This window comes from Pundamilia nyererei, unplaced genomic scaffold (genome assembly GCF_000239375.1).
Source record: "Pundamilia nyererei isolate P.nyererei 1_Seehausen unplaced genomic scaffold, PunNye1.0 scaffold00007, whole genome shotgun sequence".
NCBI classification, from domain to species: Eukaryota; Metazoa; Chordata; class Actinopteri; order Cichliformes; family Cichlidae; genus Pundamilia; species Pundamilia nyererei.
The window spans coordinates 901,416-924,985 of record NW_005187408.1 but is presented as its reverse complement, the minus strand read 5'-3'; the positions used below and the strand labels follow the sequence as shown (position 1 = coordinate 924,985).

General features: G+C 39.9%; 1 protein-coding gene across 4 annotated transcripts in view; it reads right to left on the bottom strand.

The window, feature by feature from the left end:
- Positions 1-23,570, bottom strand: part of ctnnd2a (catenin (cadherin-associated protein), delta 2a) — a 255,957-nt gene that overhangs the window by 100,244 nt on the left and 132,143 nt on the right. For 3 of the 4 annotated variants that reach the window (XM_013915545.1, XM_013915542.1, XM_013915547.1), the window contains exons 9-12: positions 23,437-23,554; positions 22,394-22,526; positions 17,583-17,756; positions 691-1,063 (exon numbers count right to left, since the gene is read on the bottom strand). In XM_013915545.1, coding sequence (XP_013770999.1) covers positions 691-1,063; positions 17,583-17,756; positions 22,394-22,526; positions 23,437-23,554 — 798 coding nt within the window. The remainder of the gene's footprint in view (positions 1-690; positions 1,064-17,582; positions 17,757-22,393; positions 22,527-23,436; positions 23,555-23,570) is intronic. The other variant, XM_013915546.1, reaches the window with a different exon arrangement.

Sequence of the window (23,570 nt, the reverse complement as noted above, 5' to 3'; positions counted from 1 at the left end):
CTGGTACCTGAGACAACACACTTACTTCAACGTGCCTGTTCTTAACTTTGAGACATTTTCAGCGTAAATGCATTTTCGGGCATAAAGACCAGTTTTTAGAGAGCTTTAGAAAAAAACCTGATGGTCATGGCTGAGTTGAGTGTGTGACTGTTACTAAAGGTTTTTCTTAACCACAAGACCATGAAATCTACCTGTTTGTGCAGAAAAGCTTTGACTGTGAGTTTATAAGAACACTGCAATTTTAAGCTTTTTAAAGCAACTCAAAAGCACCGTTGTGATTTCACTGAAAGTAATAATTTGAAACCTTCGGAAACATGATTGGAGTTATGAATATATGATGAGCGTTGGCAATTCAAACTGAGGTCAGTCATAAGATGTCCCTTGATTGGAGCTTGTAATCAGATGACAGATCACAAAGTTTGAATAATGGCATGATCAGTGGCTGACTATATTAATCTGTGTCTAGAGCTAGGTGTTATTAACATTTTTGTAAAGTTGGGACAAAGTCTTGAGCAGTCAGTATAACATCCTCTGAAGTGACTCATGTGATGTGTACGTGTGTCTAGGCATTGTATTTTTTATTATGTTGAACATACAAGATGTGATCCAATAAACCCCTAAAAAAGAATACACGTATACACAGATACTCATGCACACAACACACACTCTACAACTCTCTTTTCATCCTACCTTGGATCTTTTTGAATAGAGTCAATAGAAGGTGAACGCTGCAGGCTGCCTTCGGGCGGCAGAGCTGGTCCTGACTTGCTGTAGGGTGATTCCACCACTGAAGGGCAGTACTGCAGGGTACGGTAGGGGTCAGCCACATAGGGATCTGAACCATATACATCTCCGCTACCGCCACTCGAGGTGTAGCCTGGCCCCACTGTGGCATAGTTGTTGGTCCCGCCGCGGTTGTAGTTTCCTGTTCCTGTGCCGTGACTTCCAGTGCGCTGCAAAGGGGCGGAGTCGACACCAGGGGAGGAGGGTGCTATGGCAGGAAAGTAGGGACAGAGGACATAACTTAGGTCACGGACCTGATCATGGATACGCATGGTCAGGTCTACAGAGGAGAGCGAATGAGGGAAGAGGAGGAGAGAAGGGCAAGGACACGAGCACAGGAGAGGAAGGACAGAAAAGCAAACACAGTGATGAACAGTCATTTGGAAAAAACTCCATATAGGTAAAAAAAAACATTGGCCTTATTCCCATGATTAAAAGAGAGAGATTATAATCTAGTAAAATAAAATGAAACACATGAAATACTATATCAGAAATCTATTGACAATTTAACACAATTCTTGATAGATGTACAGCAGAAATCACTGTAAACGCCTGTTTTTGTCAAAGCCCGTTCAATCCTACAGTGCCAACAGCACATTAAAAAATGGTTGTGGAGTAGTTCTGCCCCCATGTTTAAGACAGTGGCAAGGAAAAAAAAACTTTTGACAATGAGAGACTACAATCATTGTTAGAGTTGTCACTGAAATGACACACTACTCCATCAGTCTGCAATAAAATATGTAAACTTTGCTCTAGTTCATACGAGGGAAGGGATGAGTCCACACATTTTGAGAGATCATGGTGAGGTCACCCTGGTGATCAAAAAGGACTAAAAACATACATAAAATGTATAAATAAAACAACAACAAGGCATCTCTCTTTGGAGTGACTTTGAAATTGAATTGGGATTTGCTGGAGGGTGTAAGCAGCCTTCAGGGGCACAGTAGCTGTCTTCCCTCCGTGATGCACTGAAACAGTGGAGTGGTGATATATCAAGGTGTTAATGTGAGTCTGGGGGGCTCGTTTCTTTGGCTGTAAAAACACTGAGACAGACCGTGGAGGGGGGGGGAATCCATCTTATCCATCATTAGGACACAGGTATATGCAGACTGAAAACAGCACGTGAAAAACACCATAAACATCTTCTTCAAGGAGTAAGCAATAAATCACAGAGCCTTGTAATCGATATGCGGCCGTATGATTGGCTTAGGCTTTAACATAGGCCAATGAACCTCCAATCACAAACAGAATTAGCCTTTAAAACCTGCCTGGATGAGGCAGACTAAAACTCCCCATATAAGCAAATAGAATCCTATGCATTTCATATAAACAGATGACAAGGAGCGTTTACCAGCCAGAGCACAAATTAACAAAAGACTGGAGGTTGTGTGGAAGTGAGAGTGTGCTGAGGCTGAGTGTCTTATCGTTACGTGACCAACAAACCTGCTCTTTAGCACTGTCTCGAGTGCTGGCATTTACCTGACCTTCACAACCCTCTTATCACTCTCTTTTTCACCTCCATCTCTCTCTCGCACACTCACACAAACACACACCCATGCATCTGATCTGCCCAACCTATTTTGTACACAAGGCTGACGAAACCATTCCTTTAACGATCCTATTCCATATTCTTGAACTGAACTTCTTCAAACAATTCTGGAGAACTCTATGAGCGGCACAAGAAACCTTAGGGATGACGTAATCACTTTAGCATATTTTTTATCTCCTGGGTGACACAGACATGCATGAGCATTTAAGTACAGACAAGTTTGTGTTTGGATGCCTGCACTCTTTAAAATGAATGTGCATGTAAGGAGCACTCCCGTGATCATCATCATTTAAAAATGAGAGAAAACAGAAGAAGTACTTTGGTTTGACTTTCCAGCTTTTTTTGTTTTTTGACTTAATATCGTTTCAGCTGCTCAGCTTGGATTTGTCAACTTCTGGTTACCACTCGTACTTTTTTTTTTTTTGTATTTAGGCCACATAGCATGCATTATGGAGAATGGACAGCACCACCTTAACGAGTGCACACTGACTAAACCCTTTGCCCACCCCAGCAGCAATTTTGTCAGTTACTGGCAATCCAACTAGGGAAGACAGGGCGATTGGATCACAATCCTAGTGCACACTGATGCCCCAAATTTGACAATCCAAAGAATTAGGCAGGAAAACAGTGTATGAGTCCAGGGGAAAGAAAAGGCTGCAGCTGAGAAAGCCACGTTTTAGAGAACAAAGTCAGTCAATACAGGAAAAAGAAAAGAAATGCGAGGCAATGGAGGGAGCACATACAACAGAGGGTATAGGAGGGTAATGAAGCAGCATTATTCCCATCAGAAGCAAATCCCAGACTTTTCTGTAGTCTTAAAATTGTGTCTGCGGTGTGTCTGTCTTTCTGTCTCATTAGTGTCCGGGTTTTAGACTAACACCACCAGTGTCAGTGTGCACTCACCGAGAGACTTGACAACCAGACAGGACAAACCTCAGAGCAAAAGAGGGGGTGGAAGAACAGTGAAAAGAAGGGAAAAATGTCATGTCAAATTATTTTTATAGCCTGTGCTGTGACCACTAAAAAGGAGTGTCCTTGGTTATAAGCTAAAAAAGTAAAGGAAAAAGGAACAAAATCAAGAATGATAAAGAGAGATGGTTGGGAACAAAGAACAGAAAGAATCCTCTCAAAATGTGCTGCCAAATCACTGTTTTAGCCGCTCCTTTTGTTTTCATACTCTGTTACAGTACTTTGTATTCTGCTTCCCCGTGCCTCTTTATGCAATTCATTTTCCTACTCACACAATCTTTCCTTCTACACTCTGCGGTCTCTTCTTAAACTACTCTAAGTAAATGGTATGCTACTGAATTTATGATTTGCTCAGTTAATGGTGTGGTCTGAGTGATGGATTGACCTCTGGGGCCAATACTGCCTGCCAAATCAGGATGTGGGTGCCTGATTTATGCATGTGTATTTTGTATTTGTACACCTGTGTTTCTTCTCGTGTTCCTTACTTTTGAGAGCAAATTGGGACTTTAGGCTGTTGAAGTAATTGCATTTTTGACCAAAAAATTAAGTCATTCGGGACCTGAAAGTAAGAATAAGATCTGTTGAGGTTAGATTTAAGCATATTATTGAGCGTTAACGTTTATATATGGAATAAACACACAGTGTGAAAGGGTGTGTCTATCATGAGTTTGCTGAAGACCAGCAGAACACAACTTACAGGGTGTTTCATGAAATATTAAACAAATCACGAAACATGTGGTGTTGTGTATACCAGATACACACACACGTGCACTTTCCACTAACACGTCTCACACCTAACGCTCTGGCAGCGTGAAATTGTGTTTGAGAGGAAATAAAAAGGCGGGTGTGTCTTTGTACTCCCTTGCATCTGCAAAGAGTAAACAAATTGCGGCTGTGCTCCTGCTGGCAGATTAGCGACGGAAAGGGAAACTCTATTAGTCATTTGACACAGTGATACCTCTGCAATTAGCCAGTCGGCTGAGGGGCCGCCTCGCTTGATTTTATTTTCTTGGGCTGCTGCAACTAGGAAAATCTGTCTGAATGCACAAGAGATGGAGGAAAGGGGAAGGGGGAGAGGGAAAAACTAGGGGATAAAACCAGCACTTTAAGCTTTCCATATCCATCTAAACTTCTTATTCTTTCATCTCTGCTTCAGTGTCTTTCAACTGTACTCTGGTCACTATCGTGTTTCCTGCATCAATTCCTTGCCCTTTTCTCTTTCTTTGCTTTTTCCGAATTCTCCAGCTCTATCACTCTCTGCCTTTACCTCCATCCCTCTTTTAGCTCGTGGATTTCTTCTGAAACCTCCCTTTTGATTTACCAACCTCTCCCTTTTACCGTAGCTTACTCCTTCTCTCATTCCATTTTTGTCAGTCGTCCTCTCCTCATCATCGTTTCATTTGATGCTTTGTGTTCCTCTTCTTCCCTAACAAGCGTCTGTCTTTCTCTTTCCTTCCCTCCCTTCACTGTCGTTCTAGTAGACTATGTGATCAGAGCTGAGGACATGTCCTTTCTCTCGACACGCTTCACTGCTCAGCACGATTACACAAAGCCCCATCAGTACAGTCTCTATCTCTCTCACATACACACGCTCACACAGACATCGCCGTCATCACACACACATGGATTACTAAATGTGCCAGTGATTGACTTAGACTGAACATGCATGCCTGTAACGCATCTTTTTCTAATGCTTTAAGGTCATTTACCAACATGCGCACGCAACCTTGGTTTCAGCAGCCATGGAAGAAGCACATTTCCGAAGATAAATACACACACACTCACACGGACACAAACACGCACCCTGCTTGGATGTGAAGGAGAGTAAGGATTAGTTTCTCCCTCTGTTTATCCCTAGGAGAGCCTCCTGGCCAACACACAGCTCTTGATGTTCCTGAGCTCCTAAACACTGGAAGACCGACACTCCCCTACCCCTACACACACACGCTCACAAGTGCTCTCCCTTGCACTTTCAGTATCAAGTATACAGCTTTTTATAGTGTTGAAGCTGTAGGATACTTGTTTCCATGACTAAAGGTGCCATGTCTTTCAGGAATCATGCTGGCTGGACACAGCAGGACTCCAGGATGTTGCTAATTGTTCGTGCTGTGGATGTACAACGGCTAAAATGATAAAATAAGAGAATATTTTGTTTGTATTTATAGGTGATATACACCACTATACATGACACCCTTATAATCATAGTTGCAGAGGTTTGTAATTTCTTGTAACTGCCATAAGAACTCAAATCTGCTCTGATGATAAACGAGTAGATAGCTACTATAAAATAGCATAAGGCCACGGGCTGGTTTTGTTCTTGTTTCCTGAATCTTTTGAGTCATGAGTAATTTTTCAGTCACCTTTCCTTCATGCTTTGGCATCAGCAACTGCTGTGCTTTTAGCCTGTCCTATGGGCCTATTCTAACATCACACATGTTTGTCAAAGATTGCAAATTATTTTGATAATGAGAAAAATCTGACCTCTAGACCTCTGTGTGTCTTCAATAACTCATGTTCATGGACAAAAATTATAAAGGAAAAACTGTTGACTAATTGATTTGATGACCACCATAGCTGAGGGTACTAGGATGAGGTGGAAGTGACAAAGTTAAAGATGGTAAGGTTTTCAATGGGAGTGACCAAGAGGGACAGGATTAGAAATGAGTCCACCCTTTGACAAAAGTTGTTAAAGGTGGAACTACCAGGCAGGAGGAAAAGAGGAAGACATGGAGGAAGTGAAGGCGAACGGAGAGTTGAGAGAGGGTTGGCATGACTGAGCAAACTTGTATTAAAATTAAACTAGAAAATAGCTGGACTTCCAGTTTAACTGATCATGACTTACTTATTTGAATTTGACCAATATTAATAAGGTAGTAAGAGGGGCGAATAAAAGAAGATGTACTGGATCATTGTCATAGACACTGCGATGATTATTTGTCACCTTTGTTAGGATATTTAACAAGAACGTGTTATGGTAGGGAAATACATCAAAGTGCAATGAATACCACTTAAAAACAATAAACAATGGATCAATAAAACATAAAAAAGCATCAAACACATGTGATTTCATGAAGACAATCAGTGTTGTGTGGGCTGTGTTATCGCTGATGACAAAAAATGTTTTTTTACAGTTATGAATAACTGCTGATAAAACTGAGAATATGCTAATTGCTACTGTAAGTGTAAACTGAGTAAGCATGTCACAGAAGCATGTGTGCAGCATTGTGTTCCTGTGCATGCCTTGGGTTTGCAAGGACTGCTGTTTTTGTGTTTGTACATACCTAAAAACGAGCACTTTTAACACATGTGTGGAGTGTTTTGTGAGTGGGTCTGTGGGGCAACTACTTTGGGTTATATTTAGGAAATGCCATATGTCTTCCCGAAGGAAAGCATTTTGTGCTGATCTTGTGAGTTATCAGATGCTCTGAGCTTGTAATTAAAACTTTCTGAGACTTCAGCAAAACCTCCCTGTAAATACTGTGCAAGTTTAAGCTATGATAAAAGTCACCTGGATTTCACATATGGACTGAGCTTTTATCAACAGCTTGTTCAACAGCGCTGTCATTTCTAGTTAAACGTACTGTAACAAATCAGTTTATCAGTTTGACAGGCATTGCTGCACATAATATTCATATGATAATCCTGAAAAAATAAATCCATTTTCACTTTTCTTTTCCTCACCTCCTTTTTTAAGTCCGTTTTTGTTTTCTTGGTTAATTAAACTGAGATTAGACATTGTTTTTCAAAAGAGAGCTGGCTGCAGTATGACAGTCTGGGCATTTAACCAGAACAAATGTTTTCGCAATGGAGTAAACATCACATTATAAGTAAGTGCAAATTCACACATCTTTCTTTACTGGTGTTGAAAAGGCAGTAGGTCCATTAACAATCCAAGAGGATCACGGGCCAAGCTGAAATTGATCTTGGCCAAACAGACCTAATCTAACCTGGCGACAGAGAAATCCTCCTGGAGTGACACAATAAAGTGACTGGGGAGAAGCCAGAAAGTTTAACAATACCGCAGCACTTTAATTTTATGCTACAAGGATTTATCAGGCAATAACTATTGTAGTGCACATTAGTAGGGGATGCCGTGACCAGATTTTTGATTCAAGCCTAGGGACTGTGCATCTTCAATACAGCATCTATTCTGATACTTATTTGAGATCTAAATACTGTTGAAGCATTAAGCAGATGATGTAAATGATGTAAACAATCCACTGTTACAGTTGCAGGAACTACAAAGAAACGTATTCTAGTTAAGGCTGTACAGAGGTGATGCTTCTTTTCCCTCATAAAAAACATTTGGGAGAGTCGGGACTGCAGGGACCACACGAAGCCAAACATAAGCAAGTTTTATTTTGTCCTGTCATCAACTTGTGGAAAAACTGTTAATTAGTGACAGCTGATATTGACCTTCCACCAGCAAAATGTGTTATTTTTAAAAAAGTGAAAGTGATGATCATGCCTCTTGGATGTTCTGCACAGTTTGTTCAGACACTTTCATTCTCACTCTGAGATGCATGCTTGCAGGGTAGACCCTGGCTATCATTAAAAACAGCAGTGCTGCAATGCTAGCAGACTAAGGTGAATATGGAAGAGTTTAGTAACAAGCTTTACAAGCTTTGATCAGCTCTGATGACTTGTTTTAAATCGAAAGTGTTCATAGTGTTTGTTTGGTTTTTGACTTTTTTGCTAATTAGATTTTATTAATAATGGCCATCATGTTTGAGTATAAGGATGTTCATAAGTGCACTTCGGACAGCCTAGTTTGCAAGCTGATGAATTACTTTGTCCTCGTATCATCAGATCTATGGCTGTACATCATGGACACTCAGGTGAAGAGAGGACCTGAGCTGTCAAATGATCACCACCTGGCAGTGAGTTGGATCAGATGGCATGGGAAGACGCAGGACAAGCCTGGCATAACCAAACATATATTGCAAGTGCGTTGGGATTGCATGGCAGAGGGCTGTGTCTGGGAGATTTTCCAGGTATGCTTCCTATCCAAAGACTCCAAGAAGGCAAAGTACTTTGACAGTCAGAACCGTCTCTCTGGCTTGCTATGTAACACAAAAGGAATATATTATGCCCTCCCTTAACAAATTAACGTGAGTCTTCCACATTCCCTGAATATGTATTTCAGAATTTAGCTCAAAACACCCCTTATAATTCTCCCTGTTGTAACTTTATAGTGTTTGTTCTCACTCAAGAAAGATATACAACAAAGCATTGTTAGTTGAATTGACAAAAACCTAAAACCTCAATCACTAACCATTTTCACTAAGGTGGTTATTTGTTTCTGGGTGCGCTTACATAAACGGGGACATCTGATGAACCAACTGTGTTCTGCCTGCCTCATTACATTATCTAGATTGTCAGGTAATGAAGTTCAATAAAGAATATAAAAAATAAAATGGCGAAAGGAAAATGTGTTGTTGCAAATAAGGCAAGAGGGCAATGCAGCAGAAAATAGCTGTGCTGTGAATTCATGGGTTAATATATTTATTTTACCACTCAGTGCTCTCTCAGCAAGGCTATTTATTTCATATATGACAGCTGCACATTAGAGTTATAAAACTTTAAACCTGATCCTCTTAAACATTACTGGCTCTTCAGTGCATTGAGATCTGATGCAGTCCCATAGCCTAATGAAGAATGTATGAAACATACTCCTCCAGCAGAAAATGACTGTTGCACTTTACAGCACGGTGTTGTTAAAAGACTCAGTGATAATGTGGCATATCATAGCAGACTTCAAAACACAAATCGAAACAGAACTTTCTTTGGATGGAGTATCTATTTAGCATAAGTCGGCCATGTGAAAATGAAGCCACCTTTGTGATGCTTATATTAAAAAAGTGGCAAAGTTAGTTAAGGTTAATAACTGTGATTGTGGTCTTATTAGTAAATATACAGTGTACACTCCTATTCACATTCTTTAAAATACAGGCAGCCGACAGTGCCTCCTGTCAGCTACCTAGTAGATACACCTATGGGATAAATTTGAAAATCCTAGGTGATTTTCAGAAAACCTAACCTCTGCTCTCTGACCTTGAGGTCAAACGGGTCCCAAGATTAGTATAAATGCACCTATGGCATTGATTTCCAATTTCTTCTCGAATTATCACATTCACAAACTTGGGTGTTCACGCTGCCCACCTGCCTGCCAGGTGGCGTGACGACAAGACCCCATCAGCTTTTGACAGCCGAGGGGTAAAAAGTTAATAAGTTGTTAACAGGTGATTTTCAGTAAGTGTGTTTATGTTTTTTACACCAACAGTCCTACCTGTATTACTGCATGTAAATAGTCATCATAGATAGACTTACAAATATCAAGTATCTATTATGAGGACATTATATAAAGTGTTACCCGTCATACCAATTTTTGGTGCCTTTTTAAAAGGCCAAAAAGTCTTTAAATCTTAAATATCCATTAAATAAGTTTGATTAAACACACATAAACACACAATTCAAGTGGCCGTGACTACTATCCGGTCGTTAAGTCTGACGTCACTAGCTGTGTCCGGGCCTAAACTCCGCTGCAGGTCCATATATCAAACGATCACTATGGCATTACTGAGAGTTGAAAAACTGTCTAAAGTCTTTCATCTTTAATAAAATGATCAGCGTTCTGCTCTACCAGGTGTAACAATTGAGTTTAACATCCAGGCATCCATGAAAACGGAATTTATGACATTTAACGGAGTTAGAAGTTAGCAGGGAGTTAGCTCGCTAGCTTCTATCTAAATATAATATAGCATGTCCTGACTGCGGGGTTTTGGAAACAAATTATAACGTCCAGCTCTGTTATCACTTCCAACATAAATGAAGACAGAAAACTAAACAGCAGTGACGTTTGCAGGGTTACTGAAGTTGGGCTAGCTGGTATATAATGATGTGCTATGTGACCGCTAGCGACACAGCTATGTTAGCATAATATAAACAAGCTAACTTTTTTCCACTCGATAAAAGTTAACGTGAGTGTTCTCGGTGGTCAGGAACAAATGTAATCACATGGCAGGATGCTGTAAAAGGACCAAACTTCAGCCAGGAGAACAACTGAGATAATCCATCCACAATACGAGGTTAGTCATTCATATACTGCTGCATGGGCTGGGCTGTAGTTACATCCTAAGGTTTTAAAAACTGAGCTTAAATAAATGATTAGTGGTAATAAAAGCCGAGGGAGGTCAACAGTGATCACTGACTGTTTTAGGAGCTTTTTGAGATTAAATAGAAGAAAATACATAACATTAAACATGTTAACAACACAAAAGCCATATTAAACACAGAGTACTTTAGGTCCGGAAGTAGGATTCGTCACATCATCACTTAACTACCGGATAACAAGCCACATTGAAGAACTAAGGAATATGTGCCAGATGAAACTGAGCTTTCCTTTCTCTTCTTTCTTTTCACGGGTCTGTCAGTTTCTCTGTTAAAGAGAAGCCCTAAACTCCCCTTGCCTTGTACTCAGGTTGAGATATACTCAGTAACAGTACACTCTCTTCACTTCTTTGTCTCCCCCCTCCTCTCTTGGGTTTCTTTTCTTTCTCTTCCTCATCTTGCTTCTCCATCACTCTCTTGCTTCTATCCCCCTCATTAGGATGTCAGATCTCATTACAGAAGAAAAACAGCCGATTTAAAGGAGAAAGCAGATTGGTTTAATGGTTTCATGCAAATCCCTTCTCGTATTTTTTTCTTTCCTGTTACTGAGCATGTTTATGTGTGCAAATTCACACTGGAGAAAGGAACCAGTGCCACGGGGCTGCATATTCAAGCAAAAATAATCATGCTTTGCAAAAAACTTCACAACAAGCAAACAAACACACACACACACACACACTTGCACTTATGTAACAAACAGACCAGAGTTGATCCCTTGTCCCAGCAACTGAATACATTTCAGTTCTGAAACGTAATGAGGAAAAAAGTTTTGAACACTGCAGTATTTCCAGATAAGACTACAAACAACGACATGAAATTACTGTCTGTCATCCTTAAAAAGAGGAGCTAGCAGTTGTAAGGCACTAAAGTCTATTAGACTAAAATTATGCCAAGAATTGAAAATACATGACATAAAATGGACATAGATATAAAGTGTATTAGAGATATTTAAAATGCATAATGTCTATGTGAATAACACCACAGCGAGATATAGTGTAGAATATCAATAAGAATTATTTACCAAATGCAGTGCACTGTCCACACTATCTGGTTAACACATGACAAACTTTTATTACATACACTTAAGAAATGGGGAATGTGAGATTACAGTTTTTACACTGACTGAAATTTTCTGTAAAATGTATTTAAAGTCCAAAAAAAAGAAGTGTATTCACTTTTATTCATACAGCCTGGCAGCATTCGGTTGTCTGGAGCCGCAAGCTGTTCAGAAAATATTACTTTGTTTTTACTGTGGTTTAGTGACTACTGATTGTCTGAATTTGTATCTGTCTCTTCTAAAGATATGTTAGGGATAGATGTTAAAATATAAACCATCTCTTATCAACTGCAATAGACCAACCTTGAGAAATAACAGCTACACTGAATCCAGCCATTCTCACAGTCACCACCTGAGCTACATGCAGGCCTAATGTTAAGCTATTAAAGAGAAAAACAGCCACAGTCATTCAGAGACACTGTTATTCCCAATGGTTAGAGTCATTAATACAAGTCAAGATAGCTTTTATGAGATAAAGAGGGAAAGTACAAAGACAAAAAAGTAAGCGCAAATGCAGAAGGGAAGGACGAAATGGTAGAAAACAAGGAGAGGTCAGAAAAAAGGAAAGAAAAAACAGACAATACGGGCATAAAACAGCACGAGGTAAAGACTTACATTCTTCTCTTAATTAGTAGAGATGATAGATGAGACAGAGGAACAAAAAAAAAAGTCAGAATGGTAAACATATTTGTAAAGAGAAAAAGGAAATCATTGCAAGCAGTAGGAGAGATCACAACATCATTAAGATAATGGAGAAAATGAGACTGATGTTACAGAAAAAGGAAGCGATTGTAAATTAAGACAGGAAAGCATAGTGACAAGTGAAGCGTAGGCTGATTTTAGAAGCACAATCTCTTGTGGGAAAATATACCAGCATGTAGGTGTATTCATGTGCGCGCTGGAGAAGATGTGGCCATGCAGGAATAATCGTTTAAAATAGGCCGCATTAACCTGCAGCCCTCTGGGGCACTGGCCTGGTTTAATCCAAGAATGAAACACTACACATCACTGCCTGCACACATGCATGCAAAAACACGCAAATACACACTCATAGTTGCTATACATAGAGTTGTGCTGTGTAGATGTAAAAGTAATGAAGAGGCTGAGACTGTAGCAAATCACTGAAGAAGATTGTGTAGATGTGAGAGATGTTTGATCGGGGGGTGACACATGTAGTCGAGGTTTAGTAAAAGCTTTTTTATTTTTCCTTCAGTTGTATTAGCCACAGTGACAGTGCTGTTAATGCAACACTCACAGCAACAATTAATGTAGTGCTGAAATGAACTGAGCTAGAAGACTTGAGAGCTGTGGAAGCCAAGCAGACAGGTTTACCAATTACCAACATTTTAAACTCAACTTGAGTGAACTGTCAAAGTGTGCTGACAAATAGCTGTCCGCTGTGCTGGGAGACAATGGCTTCCTGAGACTACAGGTCTGTTGGTTTACTGCAGTGTTGGACATGAAATAAGCCATCAGACTAGCAGAGTATTGTGAAAATCAACATCATTCTGGCAAAAGTTTGCCACAATGTAACTAACTTAGTCACAACTCTAACATTTTACCTTCTAAAATCATTTGAACTATAGATCAGAGGCCACCGTATATCCACTTTACTCGCTTCTTCTTCATGTCCTGTTTGTTCCTAATTCGCATTTCCTTTCGTGTGTCTCTTTGAGATAAAACCGGCCCAGAAAAACAGTAGCTATAAAAACAGCGCACGCAAAATTAGAGTCACTTAGATGGCTTTTGTTGTACCACGTTGCTCCTCTTCATAGTTAAGTGCCCAGTTAAATAATGCTATGCCCCCTGCTCTCAGCGAATATTGTGGGCTTCATTTGACTGCCTTGTTTAAATTGGCCCTAAATTAGACTGACACTGTGCACCACACACTGCAGACCTCTGACTACAACTTTGGAAATTTTGAAGTCAAATACCCACACAAAACTGTCTCTCTTTTCTTTTCAGCAAAGGGATGACTTATAGCATTAATTACATTGATCCATGCCAGCTTAATGAACCAATAATGTGAGCTTGCCATTGCCAAGAAAAGGCACTATGACATAATTAATGACTTACCGCTTACTATGTCAGCACAGCCCTTATCAGTTCATTATGTGCCATCACTCTATGCATTATGAATCCTTATTAGACAACCTCCTTTTCACTGCACATGCTATTCACACAAATTTCAAAATACGCTGTGTAAAGGCCAAGCTTTAATTCAATAGCCCTGAGACTTCAAGGTGCTGTTAATCTTCGGTGTGTTGTTCTTGCAGTGTAGTTACAAGGGCCAAGCGCAGCAGGGAAATATTTGTGCATGAGATAAAATATATGCTCTGATGAAGGATTTAGCTCCAACAACATCAGACAATCTATTAAAACACTGTATCATTGGAGAAGTGCATTGTAAACTTCCAGTGTTACAATTAAATGCACACGGTCTAATCCACAGTCTATTGATTTTCGTAGCTGCAGTGCAAATTTCCTTTGTGAGTTTCTCATACCCATCTATTGAAACTACAAATACAAGGCACAGTAAATTATAGATAACACTGGATTATCTCTGTGCACTTCTGAAGCATACTTATTTAAATGATTTCTGCTTGCAAAGACAATGATATCACTGTATGAAGCGTTCTGAATTTCACTGATTGTAATCAAAGCAATATCCCACAAGAATATGAGCAAACCCAATGACCCAACTCTGAAATGTGCTTCAAAAGCTATGCTTGGTGCTTATGGAAGATGTTCTTTCCTTTTAAGTGAGTGAAACTGATGAACTCAAACTCTGGTCTAGGGTGGCACATTTACTGTCATAATTCTGACCTGAATGCTAATGATAGCTATTAAGGATCGACTCGTTAAAGACGTCGACGGAGCTGTGAAAGCGGCTTGAGAGACTTGGGTGTTTTTGTGTGAATATGATACCGTAATGGGATTAACATGGTATACCTAAACCCACAATGAGATAAGCTCAATGAGGTCCTATTAAAAATACACTGCTGGCAACAATGGAGAGCGAGTGAGAATGACTGTGTGAGTTCGATAGTAAATGTATCCAACTGCAGTTCATTGCGAATAAAAAAAAGGGAAAAAAAACATCCACACAGCCTATTGTGCTTCACAAACACAATAAGCTTGGCAATGCCTTTTTCTATGCCACTTACTCTTTATTTTTCATAAAGCATTATCTTCATTTGGCTCTAGACTTGATAGAAATTCACTGGACCAACTAGACAACATACCATTCACTTTGTAGAAAAGAAAACTGGCACTGACGAGGGTTGATATATTCAGTGCAAAGGTATCTCAGTTGTTCTGACATTGGTTAACAAGTATTATTTTTGCTTGGTGACTGATTAAAAACAACTTTAGATACTAGAGAACACATATATTGTCTCATTACAGAAGTTAATTGCAGCATATGCATATGTATAATGCATTATTTGCCTAGTGTGTGGCAGAAAAATAGTGGATATCATAAACTATTCAAGGATCAATTCTTATATTTTAAACTATGGAAAAGCTGTTGAAGTTACACTTTATTTTTAAGACATATATAGGTTGATCTTCCTGAGCAGAAACACACCAATGGGCTTAAAAATGCCATCTACAAAATCAAGGACTGTTCTTTGTTGTGAACCATCTTGGCCTTGCTCAAATATGGACATGTATTCTGAGATGTACTGGTATTTAAGGAGAATTTTTAGGTATCTATATGTGTAGTATGTATTTTTCTGAGAGCTTTTTACTTTTACTGTGGCTACATCTATCTCTACAATATATATTTCTACTTTCAAGTCCTTAGATTTTCAAATTAGGCCAGTTACTTCACATTAAATGACTCTCTCATACAATGACTGCTTCTGCCATCCGTGAACAATTTACCATGGCGTCAAGCAAAGCACAGTGCAGTGTTGGAGTGCAGTCTTTGCATGACCAATAGAAATGAGGAATGACATGAAGTGGGTACATATTATACACATACACATCACTGGGCGCAGAAAGAAAAAAGACATACACAGATTGCACAACACATATTTGGGACCTTCACTTAGCCTAGCAGGCAGAGCAGTGAATGTAACTCTCTTTGTGAAAGGGCCTTAATACATTCAATTGATTTGAACCTAAATCAACTGGAACAATAACACATAAAAGACAATCATATTGGCTTATCCATCACCAGAGCCTAATGCTAGTTAAAAACAATGAATGAGGGAAAAGCCATAATTTATGTATAATTTCTAGTCGTATACTCAAGGGTTTAAGTAGGTCAGAACTATCAGAATAGTGTTTTTAGTGAAAATTTCCACAACTTTTGGTTACATTACTAAAGCATAAGAAAAGTGAGAGTGATCATGAAGGAAATAGCATGGAGGGTAATTTTAAATGGAGCATTTCTAACAGTCAGAGAATATCAGCAGGAGCTGAGCTCTAAACTGATCACCAACTGGCTGAGTTGGATCAGGTGGAAGGGGAAGTTAGTGGGCAGGGCTGGCACAGCCAAATGTATTATGATGGTGTGGTGGGAACATCTAACAGATCTTAAATTCCTACCTCCGGCAGAAGTTTGACAGCATTCCGAGGGAGACTCGGGAGACATGTTCTGCACCTTCATTGAGGTGATTGCACGGACCTGTGGCCACAGGGTAGTTGATCTGTTTCATGGTTTTACAGTGTCTGAACCAGATGGTGGATGGTGGTGAAGTAAGCAGTCAAGCTGAAGAATGGGTCCTATTGAGCTTGGTTAGCCTGTGGGACTGAGGGCAGGTAACAAGCGCGGTGTGGCTCTGGCTCCAGCAAAAATTCAGGTGTGGGAGGAGTTTGGTGAGGCCATGTAACAAGATTTTTGGTCTACCTCAAAACAATTCTTGCAAACCGTCAGATGCCTCAAGAGGAGGAAGCAGTGCTCTGCTCACATTAGGTACAGTGGGAGTGGGGTGCTGCTGACTTCAAGTGGGTATATAATCAGGTGGTGGATGGAATACTTAGAGGATCTCGTCTGAGTCTGGGAACGAGACGGATAACTCAGATTGAGGTATCTGTTTGACTACACTTTGGTAATCTCAGGATCTTGTCTTTGCTTTTAGTGGATGATATAATTCTGTTCACATTATCAGGTGATGGCTTCCAGGTCGCACTGGAGTGGTTCTTAGTTTAGTGTTAAACAGCAGAATTGAGAATTAGCATCTCCAAGTTTGAGACCGCAGGTCTCAGTGGGAGAAGGTTGAAATGCCCACTCTCAGTCAGGGACAAGTTATGATTATAATGTGACATCAGGTTTAGCCCATAAAGAACTATTTTTTTTGCTTTTGTCCTATAGATATATCTCACAGAAGTTAAATCAGTACTTCAACTCACCTCAACTTCAGCCTGTTTCTTACCTACTGAAAACAAAATTAAGGCCAGAGAGCCACACAAACAAGCCCAATACCTAACCAATAAGAACGAGACCCTCTTTGGATTGGCTAGCTGCTTTTCTGAATCTCCCTCCAAAACATTTCATATAAAAAGCTTGCCACTGAAATGCAACGTTGTGCTTTTCCAAAAGCCAGCACCTTGATTTACCCTATACCAGTTGATCTTCAACACTAGACCTCTGTGTGGCTGTAACTTTTTCTCTTTCTCCTAGTCAGCAGCTATTCCAAGGCTATGTGACTATAGCGCACTTCCTTTCTGCTGAACATGTGAATACTGAAAATACAAATGGATTAAATCTAACACAGTTTTAAATTACAGCTGGTTACAGTCACCATCAAGGTCAAAACTTGGATTTTTTTTTACCTACCTTTACTCCTTCACTAAATGCTTTTTGCCTCTGTGAGTCTAATTTGTGTACTACTGTTGTATCATACACTTTATAGAGAAAGTGGTTGCCCTTGTTTTCCATAACATAGTCTTAGTCACTTGTCAGAGATGACTGAGTTTATTTGCCTTAAACACAGTTTCAGAGTTCAGGGCTTAAACTCTAAAACGTCTAAGCCACACGAAGTAGAAACAAAACAAAACATGAAACTGCATTGATGATACAATTTGATGCAATGACTGCCTTACCTGTGTTGTTGCGGTAGGGCCCTGAGTCTGGGCCCTGGCTCTGGCTAAGGCTTCTCATGGGGCCCTTGTTGTGATAGACACGTTCTTCATAGATCGGATCTATGTGGTGCTCTGGGGACCCCAGAGGCCGAAGGGGCTCTTGACTATGCTGACTACTGTAGGAGCCACGAGAACCTAGAGTGAAGAAAGAGGAAGTAAAAAGATGTGAGTACAACACAGTGAAAAAGGAATGACAAAGTGAAAGGTAGAAAATGAGAAAAGAAGATGAGCAGGTTAGAAACAAAAAGGATGGAAGTATTTGACATGTGAAAAGAGAGGTAAACTAAAGACATAAATGTGGATATGGTATTTAAACGAAAGGAAAATATAGAAGCATATGCGGCAACAAGTCTATTTGAATTTTAGAACTGTCCATTGCCATTCTTCACCTACGCTGATGTAGACTAGTGTTGTGGGATAATTAGGATGCTGTAAACAAAGTCGTTCTGAGCAACTAAGGGTTTGGTAGTGTGTGTGTGTTCGTCTGTCTGTGTTTGTACGACTGGTAAGGAAGTGAGAGAGTTATAGTTCAAGCAAATCAAAAGCAGAGAAAAAAATAGAGACATATGCAGCAACAAATGAGATAAGAAGAAATATACAGATTGAGAGAGACAGAAAACAGGGAGTGATGCCTCTGCATTTAATTTTTTTAATCTCCATGGAACACATTGCTGTTCGGCAGCTATAAAATAATGAGATGCAACCCCCCCTTCCCCCTCTCTCCTTTGCTCTGTGTTTGGCAGGAGTCCCACAGAAAAAAACATGGCAAGGAAACATTGACAGCAGGCATTTGTTCATTACACAGCAGAACAAATGTAAGGCAAGGGGCCTCCCAATGAAGACGAGGAGGCCCAAAATTAAAATTAGGCAAGGGTAGAAAAGTAGCAAAGTGGGGGAATATGGGTTTATATGGGAGGGTTTAGGTCACATGGTGCGAGATAGAAATAAAAAGACATAAATATTCATACATACACTGAGTTAGAAAGCTATGAGTGACTGAGATGGTCCAGTGGAGCTAATGTCATATCATATTACAATAGTTTTCAGTGCACTTGAAGTCGCATGCCAAGAAAGTTACACGGGATGATGGGCCAGTGCACGAAGATTCAAACCTCCATGTGAATCCATCATCAATGTAACACAGTCAAATACCTCAATCTGTCAGGTTATATCAGAAATCAATGCATATTAATATACTTTGCCATCTAAGTAGGATTAAATATATGCACACCGAAGAATGAACAATAACCTATTATACTGTCTGTGAAGGTTCTCAGTCATCCAGGTCATCGTAGTCAAAGGAGCTTGCAAAGAAAAGCGTCTGGACTTCTTTAAGTTGCTTGAAGACGTTTCACCTCTCATCTGAGAAGCTTCTTCAGTTCGAAGGTCAAATGGTGGGGAGTCCCAGATTTAAACCTAGTGGGAGTTTCCCCCCACAGAGGGACAAAAGGACCCCCTGATGATCCTCTAACCGCCTGAGCCAAGGTGTGAAACTGGATGTGGGTCCCAATCAGCCAGAGTTTCGGGTGAGCTCATTGTGAAACCTGGCCCCACCTTATCATGCGAATTCCTGAGGTCAGATGGCCCAGGATGTGAGTGGGCATTAAGGCGTCTGGGGAGGGAACTCAAAACTGGATTATAGATGGCAGACAGTTGGTGTCGTAAGCATGCTGTACAGTGCAGCGAGGAATGCCCAGACCTCTACATTGGAGAGACCAAACAGCCACTTCACAAGCGCATGGCACAACATAGAAGAGCCACCTCCACAGGACAAGACTCAGCAGTCCATCTGCATCTTAAGGATCGAGGATGCCAATGTTCACATTTTGGACAGAGAGGACAGATGGTTTGAAAGAGGAGTGAAAAAAGCCATCTATGTCCACTGTGAGCGACCATCTTTGAACAGAGGCGGTGGTTTACAACACCAACTGTCTGCCATCTATAATCCAGTTTTGAGTTCCCTCCCCAGACGCCTTAATGCCCACTCACATCCTGGGCCATCTGACCTCAGGAATTCGCATGATAAGGTGGGGCCAGGTTTCACAATGAGCTCACCCGAAACTCTGGCTGATTGGGACCCACACCCATTTTCACAGGTGAAACCTCTCAGGTGATTAGAGGATCATCAGGGGGTCCTTTTTTCCCTCTGTGGGGGGAAACTCCCACTAGGTTTAAATCTGGGACTCCCCACCATTTGACCTTAGAACTGAAGAAGCTTCTCGGATGAGAGGTGAAACGTCTTCAAGTAACTTAAAGAAGTCCAGACGCTTTTCTTTGCAAGCTCCTTTGACAACCTATTATCCTATTTCTTTACTATTATGGCAGATGATAAACCGCTGTTGCACCTCAACTCTGTCCTTCTTTCAGCTGTGTGGTTATCTGACTGGCCTGTTAACCTCCCAAGCCTATGAAAGGTTGGCTGCATCCCTTCATACTCTACTGGCCAGCTGTAGCCAGATGGTGAACTCAAACAGCAAGAGGACAAGGGTGTCAGCATAAGGGAAGAAAAAAGAATAATAGATACTGGAAGAACAGACATTAGAACTGCCGTGGACCCCAGGTGAAAATACAGTGAATTTTACAGGACTGAAAGACAATATGAGAATATGCATAAAAGAATACTAATTAGAGTCGTGGACACACCCATTAACAGCATGACTCATCTGAGCTCTTTCGCTTCCTCTAGTGCCTTTCATCTTTGAAGTCTTGGTGAGTTGGTTTTATTTCATTATACATTTACTCTTTGGCTCACGGGGGCCCACTCATGGAAGTACTGACCTCTTTCTTTAAAGAGGAAGTGGAACTTTAAGACAAAAATGACAAAAATGATGTAGAGAGTGAGAGAGAGCCACTCATATGATGTTTTATTCAGTAAAATATTTAAAATGAATAACAACATGCCAAACCCAACTCTGGCTCCTTGGTGAATTACAGTCCTGCCTGTTTAGTAAAAAATAGAGCAAACTACATTTTTACCTACAAAAATATAGCAAGGAGCTGCTCATTCACCTGTATATTGTAATTCCACCAAGAATGGTAGTATAGTTCTCAACGGCAGATTTAATATTAAAGATGACTGTTACAACATTTTTTCTGAGGAGCATAAATTAAAAAAACAGAACAAAACTATATATTGAATTTCCACAGCTTTGAGTTTCCAATGTTAACCAGCAACTATTTTCAGTGCCAATAAAGCTCCGCATCAAACCACACATTATATATTGTATGCTGCATATATTATCCTGCATTGCTACCATGGCAATATTTAGACCCAGTGAACTATATCACACCAGCCCTTCATACAAAAAGCACAGACAGTAAACGTCTTTTTTAGGCAATTTCTGTTGTACGCAGCTTAACTCTGGCATAGAGTAGGAGCTGTGAAGCTGCTAAGTACCTCTCCAAACATGCTACTCAGATGAACTCTACTGTGCTTTTCCTAGGAGCACATCATCCACTCCGATAAGCCATTTTCTGAGTAACACTATCTACACACAATTCATGCTTGGTAGGATTTTGAAAATGTGGTAACTATCAGACCTTACAGGTGAAATAAAACATAGTGCATTGCCAGCATGAATTGCCATTAAATTGCCCTCATGCAATCAACGACAATCTGATAGTCTATGCACATGATAGCAAACTGCGTTAATTTTATTTCCCCAGTCCACTCCTGCTCACGTCTTTCTTTTCTACTCCATTTAAAGCCTTCAGGAGACATGGAACCTGAGGCAATGCGTCAAGATCACAGTTGCACCCTCAGGGTAAACCATGAAGGTCATGTTCCTATCACCGTAGCTCTAAGTTTAAAGAACTAATCAAATAAACTTACTCCGTGTAGCATGGTTCAATCAATATTCATCTATTTTATTTTTTGTTTCATTTTTTTGATGAAAAAAAAATCAAAATACACACAGGAAAAAATGTCCATGGCAAAGGATGCTCTAGCAGAGTCACCAAGAACAACCTTTTCCTTACTTCACTCACAGTTACAATTAAACTACAAAATGTCCTTTCTGAAGTCAGTAAGAAGAAAAAAACACAGCAGATCAAGAAGAAGATAAATCATTTCCTAGTGTATTGAAAGCAATGTCAATATTTATAGACCTACAGTTGGGTCTATAGATATTTTGACACCAGTTTTAGTACATGTAACCCTGGGAAACGCCAAACAGATTGTATCTTAATCTAAATCCATTTGGTACTTTTAAGAACTGGCTGCACTAAGATCAGTGTCCTTCCCTACACCCAGCTATTGGACATGCGTATTGGAAGACATAATTAGGAATTTTAATAATTTTAAGTCATTCTTAAAGCAGGTACACAGTTGTGAGTGAAATAGCTCATAATTCTCAAATATAACTGCTGATAGCTTAGTATATTAATTCTAAAGTTTAAACTTTCTAACGGGCAGCCTCAGAGACACCGATGCCTCCTTTGAAGTATAGCCTGAGATATCAACCACAGCACAGCGATGTGCTTTTTCATAGACCGGCTAATTCAACAGATTTAAACATAGCAATTGACATTTCTAAGAACAGCAGTGTGATGCAATGAAATGTAACAATTAGACTACAAATGCTCCACTGATACGAGATACTACATCTGCAGCACAAACAGACAATCGAAGATACACTGTGAGCGATTTACTTATATCCCCTTAGTATTCATAGTATACTTAGTTTAATACGGATTACATATTTTGGAGGGTTTATGTTTTGTGCAAGCACATGAAACTCTACACGACAGTGCATGAATGTGTCAACCCCCACCTGCCAGACTTCCAGGTCTCTGCAGTGTAGCAGTAGCGTAGAGTTCGTGGGAGATCTTGTACTGGTCAGAAGCGTGATGAGCTGCCAGTCGTTTGGGAGACAGAGTTGCATAGCTCCCTATGCCTGAACTCATCTGCAGAGACGAGAGTTGCTGGATTGAATAGTTAAGAATACTGAGTGTGGCAGCCAAATATGTAACAGCGGGCATGGCTCGTGTTTCAGTTTGATTGGTGTGGATAAAAAGTTTTTGTACTGACATGTTTTTAAGTTTACATTGCCAAATTGGCTTTGTTCAAATGCAAAACATTTGGAAAAGGGTGTATAAATGCAAATATCCAATCATTTTAGAGTCAAGGATGTAATTTACACAAAAATCAAAATATCTAACTAAAAAGAATTGCCCTGCAGCTGCCCTGTGTTATTATTTGTGTGACCAAACATCTGGTAGAATGTAAATAATATAATAGTAACACCAGCCATATGGTTTTAATGCACTGTATAACTACACAGTGTCATAAAATTACACTTACAACAAATAACACAACTAACAATTACACATCTGTTCAATCGTTTAGAAAAACATAATCACTACTGTAGAATCAGTTAAACTGTAATGTAAATGTATAACAGTAATATAATATGTACAAAATGGATACAATAACTAAATTCCTCCAAGCAATCTGTGATTACAGCCACTGTGAAAGAGGTGAGGAGAAAGCTAACCCAGCTTTAACCTTATGTACATACAAACTGGATATGACACATTCCCACAATCAAAATAATAAGTATTTCTAAGCATTAGTGTGCGACACCATTCAGTTATATAGCACTTGTCTAAAGTCCTTTCACTTTGCAGAAGTGAATTTATATTCCACTAAGTGCAGTTGCATTTGCATTCATTATAATATTGTATAACCCGTGGTAATTTTAATGGACTTTAAATGTATGCTTCACATAAAAATCTTCTCATTTTATAGTCTATTATCACAAAATACATTTCCTTTCTGCGTGTGTCCACATTGTATAACTGTTGAACGATCTACCTGGTGAAGAGGGGAAGATGTGGAGCTGGCCCCTCCCCCTCCTGCTGTGGAATTAGGTGGAGATGCCACCCTCAGGGGGGAACCGCCCCCTCCTGCTGTTGTCACAGCAACTGTGGTGCTGAAAGACAAATGAA